This window comes from Dermochelys coriacea, chromosome 1 (assembly GCF_009764565.3).
Source record: "Dermochelys coriacea isolate rDerCor1 chromosome 1, rDerCor1.pri.v4, whole genome shotgun sequence".
Taxonomy (NCBI): domain Eukaryota; kingdom Metazoa; phylum Chordata; order Testudines; family Dermochelyidae; genus Dermochelys; species Dermochelys coriacea.
Window position 1 is genome coordinate 59,602,836 of NC_050068.2, and position 24,733 is coordinate 59,627,568.

A 24,733-nucleotide genomic window follows, 5' to 3' on the forward strand; every position below is an offset into this window, starting at 1 on the left:
CACAGGCTGTTACAACTGGGCTTTTTGCCACAAAAAAACAATCAACTAAAAAAGATCTTGCTGACTCTAGAATCTGGGAATCAATGTTTAGCTCCATTAGCTGTGAGAAAAATTACAACCCTAATACAAAAACAGGCACCTATATTTGCCAAGCAAATTGCCTTTGAAGCAAGTTATGCTTAAATAAGGGCACAATACTCGTAAATGTTGGTTTTGCTGTAAAAGACTAGTATAAGGGATTGCTTGCTACAGTACCGTACAGTACTTTAAGATGCAATGACATCTAGGTACTAATATGTTTGTATCTGTTTGTGACTGACTTATGAAAAATACATACGGGTGTAAAGAAATACCTTTACATTTCCTTGTAATTCATGGTGGAAATAAAATGTTCAATATTTATTCATAAAGCTCCTGAAAATATGGTAGGATGCTTTACATACAAGGAATGAGTGATCCCTACCCCAAACAGCTTAAAATTTGGGGCACTGACCCTGCAGTGTATTGTACACAGATGTATTGTATTCAATTGCAGAATCTAGTGTTAAGCGGACAAGATACAAAGGATTTTGGTGTTTTGATGCATGCAGTTTTACAAGGGCATTGTAACTTTGGAAGCTGTAATTACACATTTGGGAGCAGTTCCAAATTTTGCAAGCCTGTTTCAGAAATAAGGGTTATAAATTCAAATGGCTAAGGGAGACTTCAAAGGAGAGCTTGACATTAATTTTCCTTTATATTCACCATGCAGTCGAGTACAGCTGTAAGTGTCACTATCTGCTGATGGAATAGAGAAGTCTGCCCCAAAAGCTTCAAAGCGCTTGGCTCTATAGATTGGTGCTGCTAGTATCTGAGAGATTAACAAATATTTTACTTAGTCTTGTAAATAGCTTTTTCTGGTATTTTGATACATTTAGGAGTTCCAAAAGCATCCAGAGTAAAAAGAAGGGTCCTCGTACACCTAGTCCTCCTCCTCCAGTACAAGAGGAGACTCCCCTGGGGAAAAAGCATAAAGAAAAACATAAAGCAAAAGAGCGTTTAGAAGAAAAAACAAGAGAGGGGAAAGAGAGAGGACGTGACTTTGAAAGACATAAGGAGAAAAAAGAGAAACAGAGGTGAGTTCTGTTGCATTATTAGGTTTTTAGAATTAATGTAACCTTGCTTAGGTTGTCTGCATTTCTGTTAAATCTGTAGTTCATATTGCACTAAATAGAGAGGGTTTTACATTTGACTTGCTGCCAACCTTTCTCTGAATTCATTAAATATAATAAATGCATTGGATAGTGGACTAATAAACTACAGCTAATAGAGTTGTCACTTTAATAAAAATAACTTGTTGAGATGCCCTTCTGAAATAACTGTCATGTTCTCCATCAGTGAGTCAGACCTTGACTGGTGGTCCAGTCTGGGATCCTCATATCTTTATTCTAAAGCCATAATTTTTCCGTTATACCTTGAACTTCCCCTTGTAGAGATATACTACTTCACTTCTTTAGAATATCAGGTCAGTGGACCTATGAAGAGAAAACACTATTATTCCGTAAATTGGCCATTAGGAGGCATTCTACTGCCCCTAAAGCTTCATTTAGTAAATCTAGTATTTTAGCAATGCTGTTTCTTCAAAAATTGACTCTTAAAAGTCCTTACCTTTTGGGATGCTTACATCCAAGGGTGGTTCTCTGTATTCACCCTAATACCTGCCCGCCTTATCCATTCCAAAACCTAGATGTCCACCTGGGCAAGGAAGGTCATATTCATTTTCTCTCCTCCTCTCCTCCCCTCCAATATTCTCTCTCACACAAAAATAAGATGTATAGTGGGCAGTTTGCTATTACTTTGTGCAGACTAAGGAGTTTAGGAAGACCTTTACATTCTATCATGAACTGATAAAGTAAAAAGACTCAGAAAGGTGGTTGGATCTGAGGCAGTGTTATGCTCCTCTCCATAATTAGTGGCAGAAGGTCACAAGCAGTAGTGGGGAGCACTCAGTGCAGCTGTGATAGAAGCGGGAGTGTATTTGGCAGCCTGTGTGCGTGTGGTACCATGATAGCAGCAGGTACTTCCATGGCAGTGGCTGCAGCCCTATTATAAAAATGTCATTGACCTTTTTGTGTGAATTTTTAAGTTACTTAATATTGAAAACAAATACTGGAAATCCTCCTGATCCTTCAGTAAGCCAAATGGCAGTTCAAGATACCAGCAGTCCTTTTCTTCCTTCAGAAGCCATTATTAAGGTCCGAAAACTTGTCTGAACTTTTTAATAGTAAATTTCTGATTTTACAGAATTCATTAAATTAAAGCAACAAAAACAACAAATTCCCTATTTGTATTGACATCTAGCTGCTTAACAAATTACAGACAATATGAAGGGTCAGGCTTCACCCTCTTTGTATTAGATTGAAAAATATATTAAATGGGATCTTCTGGAAGAGCACTATATGATCATAATTTCATATGTGATGAACAGATTATTCTACCAGAAGTAATTCTTGATCCTCTACTATGGGTGTGGTCTTGGAGTTGACTTTAATTGATTGGAGATGTACTGATCCCATATTGCGCATGCTGAACAAGCGGCTACTTGTATGTTTCTTAGAGATCCTTCAGAAGGCTCCCATAGACAGAAGCGTTCTCCAAGTCCTGCTGATCATTCTGGCAGTAATTCCTCTCCTTCCAGAGAATATTCACCTCCTGCCTCAAGGAGAAGACAAACCTCCCGAGCTCCAGCCAAGTTAACTACACACAAGCATACTTTCTCACCCTCTCGCAGGTGGGAAGTTAATATATAGTTCTTATTTTTCTAAACAATTAAAACTTTCCTGCTACCATATTGAGTCACTTTCTCTTTGGTGAGATCACATGATGTATCAGTGTACTTTCCAAACGTGAGCCTTTTGATACAGAATTATTTACCCTAGTAGCAGTATTAAAGAATAATCTACTTTACTATTAACATGAGTAGCTCTGAATCCCTGGTCCTTCAAACTCTCTCACCCGCATAACTTTAAGCAGATATGTAGTTCTGTTGACTTCAGTATGGTTATTCAAGTGAATAAAGTTATGTACATGCATAAGAGTTTGCAGGATTGGGGCCTAAATTGTCTTAGACAAAGAGAAATCCCAATGAGTTGACAGCTAGCAGAAAATTACAAAAACAGACATTAAGAAGCCAGTGTTTCTTGCCACAGGGATGCTGTATATAGCTATACTTAGAGTGTGCACCCAAGAAAGAAAATGTATAATTTGTCTGCTGCATGTTACCAGGATTTCTTGAAAGCACCTCATATTTAGTAAAATAGCTATGTTGTTGGGGAAAACTGCATGTTTCATAGCAACAAAATTCTTGTCATTGTGTAATCGAAGGTGCTTTATTTCTGAAATATTTAGGTTTTTTTCTGGATGACTTGCTCTTGAATATTATCTAAAGATCAAACTAGGAATATAGAATGGTTATAACAAACTCTTAAAGTATCTTTATTTTTGAGATAACAGTAAATATGCATGGGAGAGAGGAGCGCAATTTATATATTAGAAATTATAAGGATTTTATTTTCCAGTTGATGGCTAGAGGGCGGAGAATATAGAAATTATTTTTTTTCAATAGATTATTTTTTATTGAGGGTTTATTTATTTTATAGTATCATAAAAAATTGCATGTGATGACTATTTTAATGATGTGTCCTGCAGGTCTGCTTCCCCACCAGGGCAGCATCACTCTCCCATATCATCAAGACATCACTCCTCTTCATCACAATCAGGTTCCTCTGTTCAAAGACATTCCCCTTCCCCCCGCCGCAAAAGAACTCCTTCTCCAGCCTATCAAAGGACAGCTTCCCCACCTGTGAGACGTTCCTCCTCTCCCTATCCCCCACACTCTTCATCCTCTCCTCAGAGGAAGCGAAGTCCTTCAAGACATCAATCCCCAGGGAGAGAGAAGGGGAGACATGATCGTGACCGGACTTCACAATCGCATGATAGACGCCACGAAAGGAGGGATGGTACGAAGAAGAATATGCTTTTCAGAAACATTTTACATTGCCCCCAAACTGTAGTTAGCTGACAATTTAAAAACCTGATTATTTTAATCGTGTCATCTAATGTGCTCCAAGCAGTGAGACAATACATTGGTTAAAATGCCAGCAGACATCTATGCCAGCACTCCTGTTTCCGCTGTATCAGGGATAGTGCAAAGAGGAGAGACTTTAACAAGAATGATTAGTGTAGGCAAGGTCTCTTTCATTGTATTAGGTCTCACCAATATGATATGTGTTTAAGTCCAGAATGGCCTTCATTTTTTCTCTCTAGCATTTAACCACCCTTTCCTGTATATGGCAGTGGCTGCACCAATCACAGTAGGATAGTGGTCTTCTCTCAAGATGCCAAATACCTGCCAGTGGACCAGCCGAGAGAAAACTCTAGAGTTGTAAATGACTGTCTCCCCTTTCACCAGGAAGAGCCCAAGTATATCATCCAATCCTCTCTGATGACTCCCTCCGTGGTTTTTAGTTAGCTAAGTGCAAAGGAAGTCTGCGACATAGCCTATCAAGTCTTGATGAACAAAAATACCGTCACCCCCAAACCTATGAAAAGAACATTTGTCAAGATTTATAGACCAACTATAAGACAATACAATAGAACCCCATTTATCTGACCCTCCATTATCTGTCTCTCCATATTAACCGACCAGCCAGCGCGCACAGGTTCAGAATTGAGCGATCTGTCTGGTAGCCGCTAGATGGTGCTGCAGTCTCACACTTTTCCGTTCTCTGGATTATCTGAATTTTTGATTATCCAGTCTGGCCCTGGTTCCAATTAGATCAGATAAATAGGGTTCTGCTGTATATATAATAGGAACATATTGTGAATAAATATTTTAAAAATCAGGTTTCAGTGGTGAGCGATCTTAACAAAGATGATAGCGTAGATACACTCCGAGCACATTGTCAGGTGCATAAGGAATTAAAAAGAGAAATTACCACAAGAAAAGAACTTGAACTCAGCACTCTGTAAAGGAATATGCTCCTGGTCCTAAAGTTATTGCAGCAAATCATCGTCCTAACACATTTTGAAGTTACTGAATACATTTAATCTCTAAACAATGAAATGTGATACTCACTAGGTCACAGATTCAAATCCATGGGGAGATTTTGCTAAAGCAAAAAGGGTAGTTAAGCACCCAGCTCCAATTTGTATCTTTTGTAAATCTCTCCCCATAGGCTTTTGTGTAAGAAATGTAATTTGCTTGTATCATTTTATATCCTTTCTACTTTGGATTGTTAGAATCTAGTATTACAGACTTTAATCAAGCTGAATATTACATTTAAATTTTTTGTTTTCCAGAAACTAGAGGAAAAAGGGAAAAAGAGAGGGAAACCAGAGAGGAACGAGATTATGACCAAGAGCAGAGTACCTCCAGGGATCATAGAGATGACCGAGAATCTCGAGATGGAAGGGATCGGAGGGAGACCAGGGATAACAGAGACCGTAGGGAGCCAAGGGAATCGAGGGACACTCGAGACTCCAGGGATACAAGGGATTACAGCAGAGATAATAAAGATAGCCGTGATCAGAGAGACTCACGTTCTATACGAGATACCCATGACTACAGAGACAGAGAAAATCGAGATACCCATAAAAAGGAAGACCAGTATCAGGAGGAACCACGCAGTTATGGAAGAACCCATGGCAGAGAAGAGAATTCCCGTGCTGACACACGGAATGAATCCAGAAATGAGTCAAGAAATGAAACTAGAAGTGACCGGACTGGCAGAAGTCGAGGCAGAGGTCCAGAATTATCTGACAAAGGTACAATGATTTATTTTTTTCAATGTCTGTACTACATTATTTGATGATGAATTTCTGCCAAATAAGCATATGCTGTAAAGCTATCTTAAGTGGTATTTTCATTAAAACAGAACTGCTATTGCTTAAGTGCATAGCACTCCTCTGTTTTCCATTCATTAAAACAGTGTAGCATTGGCATCCTGCCATAGTACTTAAAAATCCTGCGCCACTCTGTTTAATGTATCTGCAACCTTAGCTTCTCCCAAGGGCCATGAAATACAAATAAGAGCCTGAAGTGTAATGAAAGACTAGCAGAGGCAGATTCTCTAACCATATACATTACACAACCCCTCTTTCTTCTTCTCAAATACGCATGTATACCCAGGTTCAACTTCTCCTATTTTTCTCACATACAAAATATGTAACTTTATCTATGGCTTTCCAAAACCTGTTCTATTGTAATTTGTATTTGAAGAACTGTTCATTCTTTTATATTATCACCATTTGGTCATCGGTATTCATTGTTTTTTTGCTTTGGTTTCTTAGTTTTAATGTAACAGGTTTTTTTTTTATTTTCTTTTTTAAACGCTTCCAATAATTTTAAAATAACCTCCATCATATCTTGACTGTTCAGTCTGTTCATTTCCTTCTGCACATTGTCTGCAGGCTTATGTTCTTCTAAGGACAAATTTCTGCCACCTCCTTGCTACCTTATTATCAGTCAGAAAACCCCATATTGTAACAAGAGGAAGTTGATTTCTCCTGAAAATAGAGTACAGTATTTGGGCATGGTGTGTTCTAGGCAGCCGCAAATTATATACAAGTGCAGCATCTTAATTCTGGTTTTGGTAGGTTGTCATCTCATTATCCCAAATACGTGTATCAGATTTGTTAACTATAAACTTTTAAATCCATCAGGATGGGGAGTTGAATATTGAAACAGTTTTCTATGTCAAATAGAGTTTAGAATTTAACTTCTGTTTCAATGGTATAATTAAATGAACTTAGATATTTTAAATCTTATAGTTAATTGTTATGAAATGTCAAGGGATTTTCTTACACCTGAACTCTTATGGCGGGTGGAAATGTTTTCAATAGGAAGTAGGGCAACCAGAGGGTCTCAAGTTGACAGTCATAGCAGTAGTGGCAACTACCATGACAGCTGGGAATCACGGAGTAGCTATCCTGACCGAGACCGCTATGACAATCGAGAGCAAGCAAGAGATTCATCCTTTGAAAGAAGACATGGAGAAAGGGACAGACGTGACAACAGAGAGAGAGGTATGCAAACATGCATGCACTAATTCAGAAACATACGGCCGACCTGATATTGGAGTTTGGCATCAGTCTTGTGCTGAGGCTAATGAAAATTGACATATCTAGTACAAATGGTCATTAACACAGCTATATAATATATGCTCTCTTCCTCCCCTGGACTGGCTTATGGCATTCCCCCACTGCTGTTTTTATTCATTCAGTATGTTTTAAGCAAACAGCTTGGGGTGACTTCAATGTAAAATGAATAAGTTGAAAAGAACTGCACATTTTTCAGTGTTGTTTTCTGGAGGATGTTACCTATTTATATACATGAGCATGTGCCTACTGTCACATTTCAATACAATATTACTTGTTGATATAGACTCATACAGAATATTTTTTGTCTTAGTATTTAAATATGCTGTTGTGAAGGTTTAGCTAACCTTGACTGGCTACTAAAGTAAGGCACAGTATAATACTGTGATTAATACGGTATGACATTTTATTGACTTGGGAATTTAATATTGATGGATGCTTTGCTGTGGTCAGTGTCAAATGGCTAATAAATCTTGATACAGATGCTGGTGAGGATGGGGAGAGTCCAATTTTTTATAAGGGTCTGCCATTTTGGGCTTAGCATGAGATATTTCATTTTCATAGCAGAAAGAGTGCTGAAATTGTCCCTAGGGAGTTCTGTTCTAACATCCAGTCTGAAGTCATCCTAGAGTTGGCTTCTGAAAAAGTTGGCTTGCTGACTTCCTCAGTTAGGAGAACAAGAGAGCTTAATTAAGGCAAACTCGGAGTTTAGGGACAGTGAGGAGAATAAATGTAAACTTACAATGAATTTTTTGATCTTCAGGGAGCTTTTAATTGTGTTGGACATGGCCATTGAATCCCAGATGCTGCCTGTGTTCATTCCATGGCACTACTCTGCCAAGTTTTCTTCTCTCCACAGAACAGCATAATATGTCATGTCTTCTGTTCCTATGAAAAGCTCTGGAGGTTTTTCTAACTGCTGCTCTGCTTTAGTTTTTCTTCTATCTTCAATGAAGGATTTTGTTGAACCTAATCCGCAGCTTCCTTCTTGTCCTTAGCCTACAGACTGCAGTCTGAAAGTGTCCCGGATATTGGCAGTTTCTAATTACTTTTTATCTCTATCTCCTTTGCAGTAACCAGATGATTAAATTATACTGCAGTTTGAACTTTCATGTCTTGAGTTCTAAGTAAAAATCTTAAACTTAGAAGTAAATATAAAGATACGAGTAAAACAAAGGAAATTTATGGGAGGCAGGCCATTTGTTTTAGAGTGAAATGCATTTCATTAGCGCAATAAATGTTTGTAAGGAGCTCTAATAGAATTAGTCAGGCTTAAGTATCTTTCCTTAGCTCCTATGGTTTTACTTTGCTCTGTTTCTTTAAAAAAAAAAAAAAAAAAAAGCTGGAGTTTTTCTAACATTAAAATCTTCTCCAAGAGTTAATTTTAAGTACCGATTTACATGATGTTTGAGAAATACTAAGACAGTGCTTTAAAAAGGGAACACATAAGAGAAAATTTTACTTCTTCCCAAATACACTAGGAGTCGTTTTTAATATGGTTTAAAATACAGATTTTTTGGATTATGTATCGTATATTCAGCTAAAACAGAAATGCTTTTAAAGTTAAATCTGATGTTTCCAAACACAAGTATAGTGTTTCAAAGGAGAAAGATGTGAACGTATAGTGCAGTAGCTATTAATCCATTCATACCCATGTGTATTTAGCAAATGTATACTTCCAGATGTCTGTCATGTTTCACATTTAAGCATTGTTTGCAGATACTTAATACTACTCCTCATGGCAATACAATGTGGAAATATAATAGTTTAAAAATGAAGAACTTGAATTACAGTGTAGTACTATTGCAATAAGTGGTATTGAAATGATGTGGGCATACCAGCATAAAGAATGTAAATCCTGTATCTTGACCCAAGTTGTCTGAACTAACGATTCATATCCAAAAAATGATTGTTTCGGCCATAGCAGAAATGTCATTCCTATTTACTTTTAATTTTGGTTTAATTTTGGTTTAATTTTAATTGCTTCCCTTGGAAGCAAGGGAGCATTAAGTCATTATTAATTCACTCGCAGGTGAAAATTGATTAAACTGATGGGAATGTATGTTTTATTGACTCAGTTCTGTTCAAACTCCACATGTATGCTCCTGAAGGATATTCTCTCAATGTATGGAGATGTGCATTATGTCAGCTTTGCAATAATGGACAAAAAATCAAATCTGCATTTTCCTTTATTCATACAAATGTTTCCTCCACCCCTTTATGTAATGTCTTTAGCATACACCATGGAGGATTTTTCCATTATTCTTTACTAAAATAGAATTAAGATAACAGTATAGTTACTGATGCAAAATAGTTGCAATTTATATCTACTTAAGTGAGATTTAGATGTCGTCTGCTACTATGTATATTTTTTGTTGCTAAGGTCCTAGGCATCAGAATTTGTCTTCCTTTCTACGTAGCAGCCGAGTTAGTCTGTATTCGCAAAAAGAAAAGGAGTACTTTTGGCACCTTAGAGACTAACAAATTTATTTGAGCATAAGCTTTCGTGAGCTACAGCTCACTTCATCGGATGCATTTGGTGGATGAAGTGAGCTGTAGCTCACGAAAGCTTATGCTCAAATAAATTTGTTAGTCTCCAAGGTGCCACAAGTCCTCCTTTTCTTCCTTTCTAGTCTTTCCTCCTCCCCTGCTGCTGCTAATATTCAAGTTAAATAGGGCTTTCCCTGTGATTCTAGACTAGTTATTTCCTATTTACACATGTATTCTTCCCCCATCCGTCACCACCAGTTCCGGTGGGCTATGCCAATAACAGTTTTGCGTGTGAAGCCGCAAGGAATGTTTGAATGATTTCAGTTCTCATGTTTCCAATATTTCCTCTTTGCCTCCTTCTCTTGGTCTGAGTCACCTGAATGATCACATGATAAGCTACTGGGCCAGTCCGTTTCATATTTTTATAAGTATTGAAATTGCTGGCTAGAGGGACCGTAGAACTGAGAATGGATTGAAGAAAAGTAAAATCCTGCATTCTTTAATAGAATGATAAAGTTCATTTTAAAATGAGTGTCTGTTTTAAGCATCTGTTTAATTGAAATCGTATAGAAAATATCTGATCATGCTCTTGGCAATAGTAGTAGTCAAATGGCAAGCAGATAGTTTTGAAATTACTGGGAATAGACTTGTACAAAATAAAACCTTTATAGCCATGGTTTGTAGTGACTTTAAGCTTAAGTAGAAAAGACTTAAATTTCTTCATTTTAAAAATATTTCAAGATGGTTGCCCTTCCCCTCATGTCATTCAGAACCTTTTCCAGCATTCTGTAAGAAGCTTCTGGTTTATGTTTAATGCAGATATCTAGATAGTATCCTTCTACTTTAATAAGAATACAGAAGCTTCTATTCTAATTTTAAATGATTAGTGTACTGTGAGAGGCGTATCTAATTAGTTACTGGCAATGAAACTTGACTTTCTTTACAGATCAAAGACCAAGCTCACCAGTACGGCACCAAGGAAGGAGCGATGATCTTGAGCGTGACGAACGGAGAGAAGAACGAAGGGTAGACCGGGTTGATGATAGGAGAGATGAAAGGGCCAGGGAGAGGGAACGAGAGAGGGAGAGGGAACGAGAGAGGGAAAGAGAGAGAGACCGGGAGAGGGAGAGAGAAAAGGAAAGAGAACTAGAACGAGATCGTGCCCGAGAACGAGAGAGAGAGAGAGAGCGGGACAAAGACAGAGAACGCGAAAGGGACAGAGACCGAGACCATGACAGAGAGAGGGAGAGAGAGAGAGAAAGGGAGAGAGAGAAAGAAAGAGAGCGAGAAAGGGAGGAACGGGAAAGGGAGAGAGAACGAGAGCGAGAGAGAGAACGAGAGAGAGAACGGGGTCGTGACAGGGATAAGGAACGAGAACGTCCGAGAGACTGGGAGGATAAAGAAAAAGGAAGGGATGACCGTAGAGATAAGAGAGAGGATGTCCGAGAAGAAAGGAATACAAGAGATGTCCATGAGGAGAGGAAATCTAAGTAAGTGTTTCTGTATGTGACTTATTTGCTCACCAAAAATTTAAAATACCATGCAATCCTTTAATGTTTCATGGTGTAATGGTTTCTGTTTTCATTGTTGTAAATCAAATGTTTGCTACGGCACAAGTAGCGCGTCTGCTAGTAGTAGCTTGTAAAAGTGGTGTGGACGCCAGAGCCCCTAGCAAATCTCTGAAAGTTCACTTTGTCTCATTCAGATGTTACTGTAGCAGATCCTAAGTTGAGGTTGTGTTGAGATTCTTGCTTAAAGGTGAGATGAAACCTCTGTTATGTGAGAATAACATAGCGTATCCTCCCTAAACTTACAGCATTTACTCTTTAAATACAGAATGAATTTTTAAAAAAATCTAATTAGTTTAAATAATCAATAAAAAGTTTAGAAGGATAATATAAATTTTGCATTTAACTTATTTCTTGATCCTTCTAGCAAATAAATTTTTGATTGTCCATGGGAGTGATCTCTTGTGTATTTCCACTTGTAGGATGCACGTCTGAGTTTTGTGAACTGTCTTTAAAGCAGTGCTCAATGGGGCTACAAGACTAACCCCAATCCTTCTTTATGTAGACAGCTGTTGATGTTGGGATCTTTTCACTGCGCTCAAAGCAATTTCTTGGGTTTTATTCAAAGCTCCTTTAATTTCTCATATATTGTTGGTTAGCTAGTTTGTAAAGGAAATAGCTTGCACTGTTTCACTTTTAGGACCAGATCCTCAGCTGTCCCAGCAGTACTTTAGAGTTTCATGCTCTGGATCAAGCTGAAAATCATCTCCATTTCACTGGCACAATTAAATAGTTTAATGAAAGTGTTAAATTTATTTGTGCAGGAGACAGTGCTTTCTTAGGCTATGTCTGTACTACAAAGGTAAGTCGACCTATGTTAGGTTGACTTAGAGCCACCGCATTAATTACTGCGGTGGCTGATTGCCACACAACCCTCTTTTTGTCAGTGGTGCGTGTCCTCCCCAGGAGCGCTTCCACTGACTGAAGAGGGCAGCTACCTAGGGCTTCTCACTTCTGGTGGGGAGATCCACACCCAGAGTCCGGTCAGCTGCCATGCTCCCAGTGAGCAGCCAATGTAAAGAATGCAGTGTCTTCTACACAGACACTGCATTGCCCTAAGTACACCGACATAAGCCCTATGTCTCTCGTTGAGGTAGTTTTAATGTGTCTGCATAGCAGGGGAGTTACATCGGCAGGAGAAGCATTTCAGTGTGTTACACTTCCATTGTTTTGTCTACAAAAGTTAAGGCCTCAGTTGCTAGTGCAAAACTGTGGAACTCCCACAGGAACAAAGAATTGCCTCAGACCTTTCCACTTTCCTTTCCAAGTAGAAGGCATGCTTACAAATAAATGCAAATAATCTAGGCCCAGTTTAACCATTAGTCTAAGTTAGAGCAATCTCCAGGCTGCTTATACTATGTGCAGTTGCAATAGCCCTTAAGGACACATTCTGCATGCAGATGTACAGCTGTATTCAGGCAACCAACCCCTCCTTGACTCTAAATTACCAGTGATTCCAGCACTCCAGTAGAATCCTGAGCTGCCAGGTCTTTGCAGCCTGAACACCACTTGAGTCATGCAAAGGAGTGGGAACAGGGGCCAGACTCTGGTCCTTTGTTTTTATTTTGGGCCTTGGTCAGATGTATCTCCAAGGACTTGGACAGGAATGGCAGATTGATTTAAGTGGTATTCATCATGCTGCTCCTTCCTCCTGGAAGTAGATACACACATCTGTATGTATGTACTTCCTGGGAAAAGCTTTTTTCCCTGGATCGTTCTTGGTGTGGAGGGCCGTCACACTTAGAACCCAGACCAATAGGCAGTGTGGGTTCTATGCCTTTCTTACCAAGGTGGTCTTCTAAATATGGTCCAGGTCACAAGCAAGAACCTGTTGGTATGTTGGTATATTGATGCTGAAGACACCTTTGGCACCGAATGGATTTGTTCCTGTGGAACAATGTGTGACTACTCCCACAGTTCCAGGATCTTCCTCAGTGCTAAGAAAGTTAGTTCCACACCCAAAGGCCATTGAGTGTGGGTTCCTTGTTGGCAACATCTCCTCTTCAGCCTCAAGCAGCAACTCCTTTTAAGGTCACTTCTGTGTCATTTTTGGTTGTCTTACCAAGGGCAAGAAAAAGGTCCTAAAGGGTTTTTGTTACTGGAATTCTGAGCATCATCCTAGAAGAAAGGATGAAATATCACTAAGGCTGTGTCTACAGTGCGCACTTTACAGCAGCACTGCTGTGCTACTACAGCCGTTGTAAGGTACGCAATGTAGCTGCTCTTTGTCAACAGGAAAGAACTCTCCCGGTGACGAAATAAAAGCACCCCCAACGAGGTGAAGTAGTTTTGTTAGTGGGCAAGTGTCTCCTGCCGACATGGTGCTGTCTGTACCAGTGCTTTTAGTTGGTAAAACTTTTGTTGGTCAGGGTGTAGTTTTTTTTCACACCTCTGATCAACAAAAGTTTTACCGACGAAAGTGCAGTATAGACATAGCCTAAGAGTTTAAGGCTGGTGTGGCTGAACTGCCCACCATGGTGCTGCAGGTTATGGCTGCCCCTCTAGCATAGCCTGTGTTGCTGATTCATAGGATTCTAGGTATCTGTATGGGCTAGCGTGGGATCTTTGTCACAAAAAATATTGAAATTAAGATCATCTCAGAAACAATACTTACCAAGTTTGGAAATTCCCTTCGTGTAAAAGACAGTGATCATCTTAAATAATGTTTTGTTTAAAAGTTGGGAAGTCTCACCAAGGAAAGTATTTTAAGTATTTGGAGTGCAAATGAAAACTGATCTTACTTGAAACTTTATTGCTAATGAAGCTAGAAAATTGTGGGACATCTTTTAGTATCTTGTATTTTGAGAGAGGTGCATAGAGTATAGGTGGTGTTACTGATATTTACAGAGGTGATAAAGAAATACAGCCATTTTTTTAAAAGGAATCTGCATGGAATTTGCATTTATTTTTCTAATATAGGAAGCGTCACAGAAATGAAAGTAGCCCTAGTCCTCGTCCATCACCCAAGCGCCGCCGTGAGCATTCTCCTGACAGCGATGCCTACAACAGTGGAGATGATAAAAGTAAGTAGAAGTGGGTTGTCTCTGCCACAGTATATAGGCTAACCTGCAACTATGAAGAAGTTCCTTGCAATCTTAAATAGAAAATGAGGGATTGAGCTTTTCAAAGTGTCGTCTCCCTGTTTTTTCATTGTAAGGCTGTTTTTCTTGTAGAGCGGTGGGGCTACATATTTGACATATTATTTATTCTATATGCTAATTTTGTTATAATATATTGGTATTGTCCTGGGGCAGTAGCCCCAATATTTGTCTTTAAGATGCATATCTATTAAAAGGGGAAAAAATCCATTGATACTCCAGAGGTTTAAAAGCTTGAAGAAGATAGCTGGAAATAATGGATTGTTTTGATTGACACTTCTTTTGGTATGTACAGGATGCACAAAATGTGTATTTTCCCCTTCTTGAACATCAAAAATATGTCTTTTCCACTTATAGATGAGAAGCACAGGCTGCTAAGTCAGGTTGTGCGACCACAAGAATCCCGATCTCTCAGCCCCACGCACCTTACAGAAGACAGGCAGAGTCGAAAGCCAGAGAGAAAGGAAAGTTCAAGACGCTATGAAGAACCAGAGTTCAAAGAGAGAGTGTCTTCAGGAGATAAACAGAGAGAGCAGAGAGAACAAACAGAAGTCACTGAAAGCTCACGGACCAGGGTTCAGGAGAGCTTAGGTCATCGCCCTTCTGAAGAACGAGATGCATCTGATAGAATACATGAGGAGAATAAGAAGAAATCTAAAGTGCAGAAAAAGACCACAAAGAAGAAAAAAGATGAGGACATCGGGGTGGAACGGTACACTGAGTCAACTGTAGAGGAGGGCCAGGTCTTTTCACCCAAGAAAGTTCCAAAAAAGAAGACTGTTGAGAAGAAGCGTAAGAGGTCAAAGGGTGATTCAGAGGTTTCTGATGAAGAAATTGTCCCGCACCATAAAAAGAAAAAAGGCCCAAGAACTCCCCCTGTAACAACAAAAGAGGAGTTGGTTGAAGCAGTAGCTGAGAAAGCTGTGGGAGTAGAAGCTGCTCCAAAAAGAGAAGACACAACATTTAGTGACTGGTCAGATGAAGATGTTCCAGAACGTGGTGAAATCATTGTTCCAGAAAGAAGCACTGAAGAATCCCACAGAAAAAGCCACAGACTGAGGGGAGACAAGGTAGAAACCCCACATGTTACTATAGAAGATGCACCTCATCGTAAACCTGTGGATCAGAAGCGCAGCAGCAGTCTTGGTAGCAATCGAAGTCATACATCAAGCAGACTTCGATCACCCTCCAATGAATCTGCTCATCGCAGTGGAGATGACCAGACAGGTCGGAAAAGGGTCCTGCACAGCAGCTCCAGGGACAGAGAGAAAAAAAGCTTAGAGATCACTGGGGAACGGAAGTCCAGAATTGATCAGTTGAAACGAGGGGAACCCAGCCGCAGCACATCTTCAGGTAATAAGATACTGTCCTAATGAGACTGATTTATATCATACTGTGTGAAAGTGAATAGACTCCACTTCCAAATCCTTCTAGCATGGCCTTAAGCTCTTGGTTCACTGGATATGAAAGGAAAAGCCTCTTCTGCCTCCATAACAAAATTAGAGGGAATTGTATATTCCTTCAGATTATGATTTAAAACTCTTGGCATCAATGGGGATGAATTATCCCTTTGCTGAGCCTGGAATATTCAACAAGAAATAGCAATTTATGCTGTAAGGGTTAAAACATATCTGTACAACTAATTTAAACTTTTAATTTAGAAAAGCTCTTATGCTAACACAGAGCATAGTGGTAATTTTATTGTATAAAATGTACTTTAAAAATTACAAACAAATAGAAATTAAATTTTAATACTGAAACTATGAAATGATGTGCAGGAAGTTAAATTTTACATGTTTCAGGGAGCTATGTTCAACGTGGTTCCTGAAAGAAATTTGTGGTGAAGTCATTAGGTTGCGGCCCTTAATAGTAAGTTTAATATAAATGAAAATCATCTTTGTCCTGAAACAAAATAATCAGTTGGAACTAAATTGCTTAGCTTTATGCTCATGGAGAGTGAGAAAAACAGGCAAGAAATTATTTGATGTGAGGTCCCTTCATTGGAGAGTTACTGGTCTCATGAAACAAACTGGCTGCTTGAGAGCTCCAGCTTTCTTTTTGCTTCCTGTACTGCGTAACTTAGCAGTACTGAAAATGCTTTTCACCCACTTGGCAGAAGGGGAACAATTAGATGTTTGCCTGATAGAGACATCAGTGGATGTTCTTCCATATGAAAAGAGAGCAGGGAAGAAGTAAGAGAAGCCTGGATGTTGTCAGGACAAAATTGGCATGCATCTGTGTCCCATACTCTGATTTATTTTTTAACCTTTTCAGATGGCAGATAATTTTTGTTGACACATAGCAATCTGAGATTGCTTCTGTGGGGTTGAAAGACTTTCTCTGACCCCTGACTAGATAGCATTGTTTTTCAAGTCTTCCCGCCCCCCCCCCCTTTGTTTGTTTCAGGTAGGCTGTTATATTGAAAAAATTTTATCTTGCTCCAGAGGGATGGTCTTTTAGTTAATCTCAAACTTAATTGCTAAACTATGAACAGAGGATTCAGTCCTCTAGGACATTAAAATATGTCCCCCTATTATGTATCCTTATTTTATTTACAGATTCCATTTTAAGGTGAAATCTCCATCAATACCTTCTGTGGTGATGTTTCTGTTGTCTAACTTATTCCCTACAGTCTTCTGATGAAAAATTGTGGCTGTGACTTCCAGTTGTCTCCTCAGGGGTCTGGACAAGCCTCCAGAGTCTTCTCCTTCACTTTCTAGTCCTGTTCAGTTCAAATTAGGATAATAATCATACCAAGCTTCTCCTAAAACATCTTGATTTAGCATCAAGAAAATACATGGACTTTGTGCCACACTTTTAAAACCTGATGGGTTCAAATATGTAAAGGTTTGCCATAAACAAAAGGAAGTATTTTTTCACACAACGCACAGTCAACCTGTGGAACTCCTTGCCGGAGGATTTTGTGAAGGCCAAGACTATAACAGAGTTAAAAAAAAACTAGATAAATTCATCAAGGATAGGGCCATCAATTAGTCAGGATGAGCAGGGATGGTGTTCCTAGCCTCTGTTTGCCAGAAGCTGGGAATGGGCAATGGGATGGATCACTTAATGATTACCAGTTCTGTTCATTCCCTCTGGGGCACCTGATATTGGCCACTGTCGGAAGACAGGATACTGGGCTAGATGGACCTTTGGTCTGACCCAATATGGCCGTTCTTATAATAAGATACTGTCCAGAACACAAATATACCCATATTAAAACATCTCAAAATAAACAGCATTTACACGTACTAATTAAAGTGATGGATCTTTTAATACAATAGCAAGCTTCATGTAGGTGATGGTTTCCTTTAAATGATACTGGACACAGTGGAATATTTGTTTTAAACTTTCAATTGTTTTGCAGAGAATTGGGCAGTGGTTACTTGGTCCTCTGTCTCTCTCCTGTACTCTTGTTGCTGGGCAGTGGTTATGTGTGATGGCCTGACACTACTGTCGGCCTTTCTACTGGGTCTTTAACTTCAGTGGGGGAAGAAAGCTATACTGGTAGCACTTAGTTAATAGACATGTCAATCTTCGTAACTTGAACATGCCTAGGACCTTTCATTTAAAGATTGTTGAAGGCAGGTAAGGAATGTATAGAAAATATTTTCACCCGCTGTGGAAATATGGCCATGTCTGTTTGAACAAAGCTGTTTTAACATTTCATGCAGTGCTACAAAGTGCTTCTTGTAACTGAAGAACAGTCTCTGAATGGAATTGCGAGGGGAAATTGGGCAGAAACCATTGCTTGATTTGAAATGGTTGATGATTACAAGTGGTCAGATAATTGGTTTTCTTCTTTTATAGGTTAGAATGCACCCTCCACCAACACACTGTTTCCTAAAACCATGCAGGAGAATTATTTCAGTACTGACTCAGGGGATAAATGCAGAATTCTTGCCACAGTTTGGTATATCCTGGAGGGCCCCAGTCAAATGTCAGTCCACGTCGTGCTTAAATTTGACATATGACGGCATTACACAACAAGTTTATTTGCCAACCATGGCTTTACTGGATTTCAGAACGGCAAATTTTCAAAATGTTGACACTTGTTTTCCCTTCTTTTGTTTCACATACAAAATACAGAAATGCCTACAATTTGATTTTAAAGAAGCAGTTTTTAGCTTTTGAAAAATGTTTCTGGGATGGAGGAGGAAGGGGTTAATCGAGAGAAGTCATGTCCTTGAATAAGGTCAAATACATAGAGGTGATTTTTGTGAAGAAATCTTCATTCTGTGGTGGTCTTGCCCTCAAAGGTCTGTTTTGACATCGGAGTTTGTAAAAATGTTGTGTTTGATATTTTTGTCTCTTTTGATACAGATAAATGTGTACTGCATTCATTTGCTACAGTCATGTCTCTTTAATATTTTATTCAGATCGTCAAGATTCAAGAAGCCACAGTTCAAGAAGAAGTTCTCCTGAATCAGATCGTCAGGTCCATTCCAGATCTGGGTCCTTTGATAGCCGGGAGAGGCTTCAAGAACGAGATAGACATGATCACGATCGTGAACGAGACAGAGAAAGGAGGGATGTAAGGCAGAGAGAATGGGATCGAGATGTAGATAAAGACTGGCCACGGAATCGTGACAGAATCAGAGAGCGAGAGAGGGAAAAAAGAAGAGAGTTGGACAGGGAAAGAGAGAGACAACTTCCTGATACTACTGAAAGAGACAGGGACAGAACTCTTGACATTTCTTCTCAAACAGACACAACAAAGCGCAATGAACCAAAACTGGACAGGGATCATGAAAAGGAATCTGATGGGGTTTGCCGGGACACTACAGCTTTGGAGAAGGAAAGGACAGAAAAGGACTTGGGAACTTCACAAGGATTTGAAGATGGAAATGAAGCTGAGAAAGTAGAGAGCTTAGAAGGTGAGATGTTCTGAAACAGAAACTAGTGTATCAATTATTTTACTCCTTCCCCTTTTAACATAACATCGAACTACAGTATATCAGAATAATTTTCCACTGAAAGGTCACTCTGATATGCAGATTGGCTCCAGCTTTTCCACTGTAGAAGCAGGTACCCTGAGACATAATCTCTATGAGTAGCTTTTTTAGCATGTTTTTCATTAATTGTGTACTTCCAAATTAGTCTTGAGACACACAAACATAAATGAGACCAGGTATAATTTGCTTAGGCACCAAATTTCTGAATAGTCAGGTGGTTTAATGAACAAAAATTCCCTTTTCTCCATCACCCCCTTACACTATTGGCCTTTTTGTCAGTGTGGGAGTGACAGCTAAGGAGGATATTGGTAAGAAGAGTTAAAATGGAAAAATGTAGAGAAATAGAAAGCATTTTAGGAGAAGAAAATTGATGACAGTCTTATTTTCCTACATTTTAAAAAATGTTGCATCAGTAAAAGGTAGTACTTGTGATGTCTCAGTCATACTATTTTTTTTTCCACAGAGCCAATTGCCAGAGAACAGATGATGGTATAATTTTAAGATGTGTATAGTTCTTAGCATATAGATAGATAGGTCTTGTCCAGGAATAACTTCAGAAAAATAATTTTATTCAACACAAATAAAATTTGCGAGTTTTTTTGGCTCGAAAAAATGTGCTTGGTTTAAGAAACAAGGTAATATAGACATGGGCAAACACTTCAGTCGAAAACTACGTTTAAAACCCACTGAGGAAGAGCTGAACTAAGTCGCTTGAGTCTTGCACTTATCTAAGAGAGATTGAATTGTTTGGTCCATTATGAAGCAGGGAAAAATTCCATAACCTATTTGGAAAATCTAAAAGAGCAAGCACAAATCTGTGACTGAATAAGAAACTCTATTCTCAGTGCATGTCTCTCTGACATTCAATAAATTCTTCCTGCTATGTTTATATTGTCCTTACCTTCTCTCAAAGGATCACATACTTTCCTTCCCTAATTATTTTGTCACTCAGTTTTTCCTGGTTGTATTGTATTCTTTTTAGCAGTCCGAAATCTGTTTGTTTATATTTACCTTTTTAATTACAGCATAGTTTTGTCTTACTTTTTATTGTGTCAAGGAAAAGATAAAAATTAATTCGCTTCCAGTGATTCAAAGCAAAATGTTTCTTAAAATGGGAGCTAAAACAAAAGGGTGATCACATTCTTTCTCCTATTCTTTCTACTGATTATTACCCAAGAACTTTGGTTGTTAGGTTTGAATTATGGTTCATGCACATTTTGTGTGCCACATATGTTGTTTCATAAGGAGGTCATTCGATTTTTGAAAATCAGAAAATATCTGCTCTACTCAAGCATGTAGTTGAGAAAAAATGTGAATGGCTGTGTTCAGTAGTAGAGTATTCAGAGGGTCTATTAGAAAATAGAGGATGTATCATGAAAATCTGGAGTTTGTTACACAAGTGTTGACACTGAATATTATGATGAGATCTAGCATGAAATTTAGTGTAGATTCTAAAATTTCAGTGTAGAGAGAAAAGAGAACGTGTCTTAATACAACTTTCAACTCTGATGTTGGTGCAGCACCAGCCGTCTTATTCTGTTTAGGCTACAGTCATTGTGTATAGGCCTAACACAAAATGTGTGAGGATTTAATTACTTAATTATGATTTTGTGTTGAACATTTAATGTGTTTGCTTCAAGTGAAGACTTTAATGATGCCAGGGATGCTGCACTCCCTGCAAAGCCGTGACAGGTGTTCTGAGTAGTTAATTTACACTCTTACTATTGTCTTTCCCTGAGTTTTCTGCATTGATTTATAATTTTTTATTGTATCAAGGGCAAGCAAACTATACCCTTGGATGTAGCTTCCACATAGAGAGAGTTTCACTTCTGGGCGAGGAAGAGAGATGGCAGTATTTCTGCTACATTCTGCTAGGAGAGGATATCTGTACATTCCAGCTCTTTCTTGATCAGAGGCCTGCTGGTAAAGGTCGCTTACTCAGTGGATTGAATCAGTACATCTCCTAGTGCCCAGATCCAGAAAGTCTACTCCTGCTTGTAGATGCTGTCTTTGAGGTGACTTATGGAGTAGGTGACTACCAGTTGGCTGTACACATCCTTATCTGGATTGTGGGTACCCATCTGGAGTGTGGGTTGCATGTGGGCTGTGCTGGTGCATTACTGCTTTGGGTGGGCTTTCAATCCCAGAGGAGGGGCACTGTCCCAGCCATTTGTCCATGGGCTGCAAGATGACATAAGTTACTGTAATTATGACTTCAGTGTGGTGTTTCTAATTCAAAGGATAGAATTTAGGGGTGATGTGTAAGGTAGTATAATTGTTTGATAATTTGCAAACAAAACAAAACAGACTAAGGGAACCTGGTGTAACCGTCTTCAAGCTCCTTTCTGCACTTCCCAGAAAGGGGCTTGAAAGTGTAAGATACACACACCTACCTTCATGAAACTTATACCACTTCCTTTATTCCTTTTAACCCTATTAACCCTGAGTATGCATGCTCCCTAACAGTGCACAAGTAGAAATTCACTTGAGCCAGGTTAAATTCAAGGGTTTATTATCTGTCAGATGTAAAAAAATTATTTGACCACCTGCAGAACTGAACAGCTTGTATCAGTGTTGAATGTGCTTCCACAAGAAAGCTATCAGGTTTATTTGCTCAAGCCAATACATGCAGTAGCCTAGTTATCAGGGTGCTGAAATGTTAAAAAATGACTTTTTTTAAGCTTGCAGTGCATGTCTGTTTCTGTAGGAGGAGAAGATGAGTCCAAGATAGATGATGTGCAATCACTGGGATCTGCTGCTGGAGAATATGAGCCAATCAGTGATGATGAACTAGATGAAATTCTGGCAGATGATGCTGAAAAGAGGGAGGATCAACAGGAGGATGAGAAGATGCCAGGTAAAATATATAGTAAATCCCTTTTTATTAACAGTTGAATGCAAAAATTGGACCAGCTGACTTAATGATAAGTCTTTGTATCCATTCATTATTACTACTAGGGAACTGGTGTGTGAAAGGTGCATGACGTTTTAGAGATACTGTAATGGTTCCAAGATTCATATTTTTCAATTTATCTTAATGAATTGAATGCCTATCAACCTACCCAATGTAGGAAAGGCATTTCATACTAAGTCCTGTGGGATATGTTCATGTTGGCTACAACATACCTGCTATGTTAGACAAAAACACAGCTCCAGTTCTGTCCAGTAAATCACGTCTCCTTAAAGAGCAGATGTATTTTATTGCCTGCACCAATGCTACAGCAGAGAATAGCAGCCAAAAGTCTAATCCATACACCAATTAGTTAAATATTTTAAATCAGGTCCGTGGTAGTGTGTTCTTAGTTTTAATGTTTTCTATGCCTACTGAAGTGACTATTTCCAGATCCGCAGATTCAGCAGAGCCTAAGCAGTCACTTCATCAGGAGGTTTCAAGAATATTAAAAACAGAAATTGGGTTTTCTTTTTAAATACAAGCAGGAGACCTTTTGGATTTTGGAGGAATCACTTAATCCAGTTTACCACCATCATCATGAGTTTGACACCACAATCTTAATTCTGAAATATGAAAGAATTCACCTTTTGAGAGGGCTTCTGAACAATATTCAGCTGATTTATAATACCTTCAAGCCACCAGATGAAGCTAGCCTTTCATAATAAGGGATGATGGTGTGATAGCTCTTTCTCCATTGTATCTTTTTGCAGATCCTGTTGATGTAATAGATGTGGATTGGTCCAGTCTTATGCCAAAGCAGCCAAAAGAGCCACGGGAGCCTGGAGCGGCACTCTTAAAATTCACACCATGTGCTGTTATGTTGAGAGTTGGCATTTCCAAACGACTGGCAGGCCCTGAACTCTTCACCAAAATTAAAGAAACCTGTCAGAGAGTTTTAGAAAAACCTAAAGGTAATTCTGTTTCCCTCTGGGATAAAATGCCATCTCAGGATTAGTAAAGTAACAGAGCCCTAGATGGGATGATTTAGTTGGGGTTGGTCCTGCTTTGAGCAGGGGTTTGTACTAGATGACCTCCTGAGGTCTCTTCCAACCCTAATCTCCTATGAGTCTATAAAGTGTCTTTGAAAAGAATGAACTGGTAAGCATTTTAGTTTCAAGACGCACATAGATATTATGTAGATACTTGCCCGAATAGGTGTATATTTGTATTATTGTAGTGGTTCCATTGATTTAGGTTGATTTGTGTTTACTTTTTCACCTATTCATATACATGGATCTCATGCTTCTATCAGTGAATTGAAGTACAAAAGAAAGAAAGGTTTCAGAGTAGCAGCCGTGTTAGTCTGTATTCGCAAAAAGAAAAGGAGTACTTGTGGCACCTTAGAGACTAACAAATTAGAGCATAAGCTTTCGTGAGCTACAGCTCACTTCATCGGATGCATTTGGTGGAAAAAACAGAGGAGAGATTTATATACACACAAACACACAGTGAACATGAAACAATGGGTTTATCATACACACTGTAAGGAGAGTGATCACTTAAGATAAGCCATCACCAGCAGCAGGGGGGGGAAAGGAGGAAAACCTTTCATGGTGACAAGCAGGTAGGCTAATTCCAGCAGTTAACAAGAATATCTGAGGAACAGTGGGGGGGTGGGGTGGGGGGAGAAATAACATGGGGAAATAGTTTTACTTTGTGTAATGACTCATCCATTCCCAGTCTCTATTCAAGCCTAAATTAGTTGTATCCAGTTTGCAAATTAATTCCAATTCAGCAGTCTCTCGTTGGAGTCTGTTTTTGAAGCTTTTTTGTTGAAGTATAGCCACTCTTAGGTCTGTGATCGAGTGACCAGAGAGATTGAAGTGTTCTCCAACTGGTTTTTGAATGTTATAATTCTTGACGTCTGATTTGTGTCCATTCATTCTTTTACGTAGAGACTGTCCAGTTTGGCCAATGTACATGGCAGAGGGGCATTGCTGGCACATGATGGCATATATCACATTGGTAGATGCGCAGGTGAACGAGCCTCTGATAGTGTGGCTGATGTGATTAGGCCCTATGATGGTATCCCCTGAATAGATATGTGGACAGAGTTGGCAACGGGCTTTGTTGCAATGGTATGGTTCCTGGGTTAGTGGTTCTGTTGTGTGGTGTGTGGTTGCTGGTGAGTATTTGCTTCAGATTGGGGGGCTGTCTGTAAGCAAGGACTGGTCTGTCTCCCAAGATCTGAGAGAGCGATGGCTCGTCCTTCAGGATAGGTTGTAGATCCTTGATGATGCGTTGGAGAGGTTTTAGTTGGGGGCTGAAGGTGATGGCTAGTGGCGTTCTGTTGTTTTCTTTGTTGGGCCTGTCCTGGAGTAGGTGACTTCTGGGTACTCTTCTGGCTCTGTCAATCTGTCTCTTCACTTCAGCAGGTGGGTATTGTAGTTGTAGGAATGCATGATAGAGATCTTGTAGGTGTTTGTCTCGGTCTGAGGGGTTGGAGCAAATGCGGTTATATCGTAGCGCTTGGCTGTAGACAATGGATCGAGTGGTATGATCTGGATGAAAGCTAGAGGCATGTAGGTAGGA

At 39.2% G+C, this 24,733-nt stretch overlaps 1 protein-coding gene across 6 annotated transcripts in view; it reads left to right on the forward strand.

Moving 5' to 3' along the window:
* ZC3H13 (zinc finger CCCH-type containing 13) overlaps positions 1–24,733 on the forward strand; it is a 57,669-nt gene that overhangs the window by 28,651 nt on the left and 4,285 nt on the right. For all 6 annotated transcript variants that reach the window (XM_043500695.1, XM_043500698.1, XM_038387084.2 and 3 more), the window contains 11 exons: positions 918–1,115; positions 2,597–2,770; positions 3,688–3,998; positions 5,341–5,805; positions 6,883–7,065; positions 10,574–11,117; positions 14,115–14,218; positions 14,651–15,646; positions 18,673–19,170; positions 21,956–22,105; positions 22,912–23,112. In XM_043500695.1, coding sequence (XP_043356630.1) covers positions 918–1,115; positions 2,597–2,770; positions 3,688–3,998; positions 5,341–5,805; positions 6,883–7,065; positions 10,574–11,117; positions 14,115–14,218; positions 14,651–15,646; positions 18,673–19,170; positions 21,956–22,105; positions 22,912–23,112 — 3,824 coding nt within the window. The remainder of the gene's footprint in view (positions 1–917; positions 1,116–2,596; positions 2,771–3,687; positions 3,999–5,340; positions 5,806–6,882; positions 7,066–10,573; positions 11,118–14,114; positions 14,219–14,650; positions 15,647–18,672; positions 19,171–21,955; positions 22,106–22,911; positions 23,113–24,733) is intronic.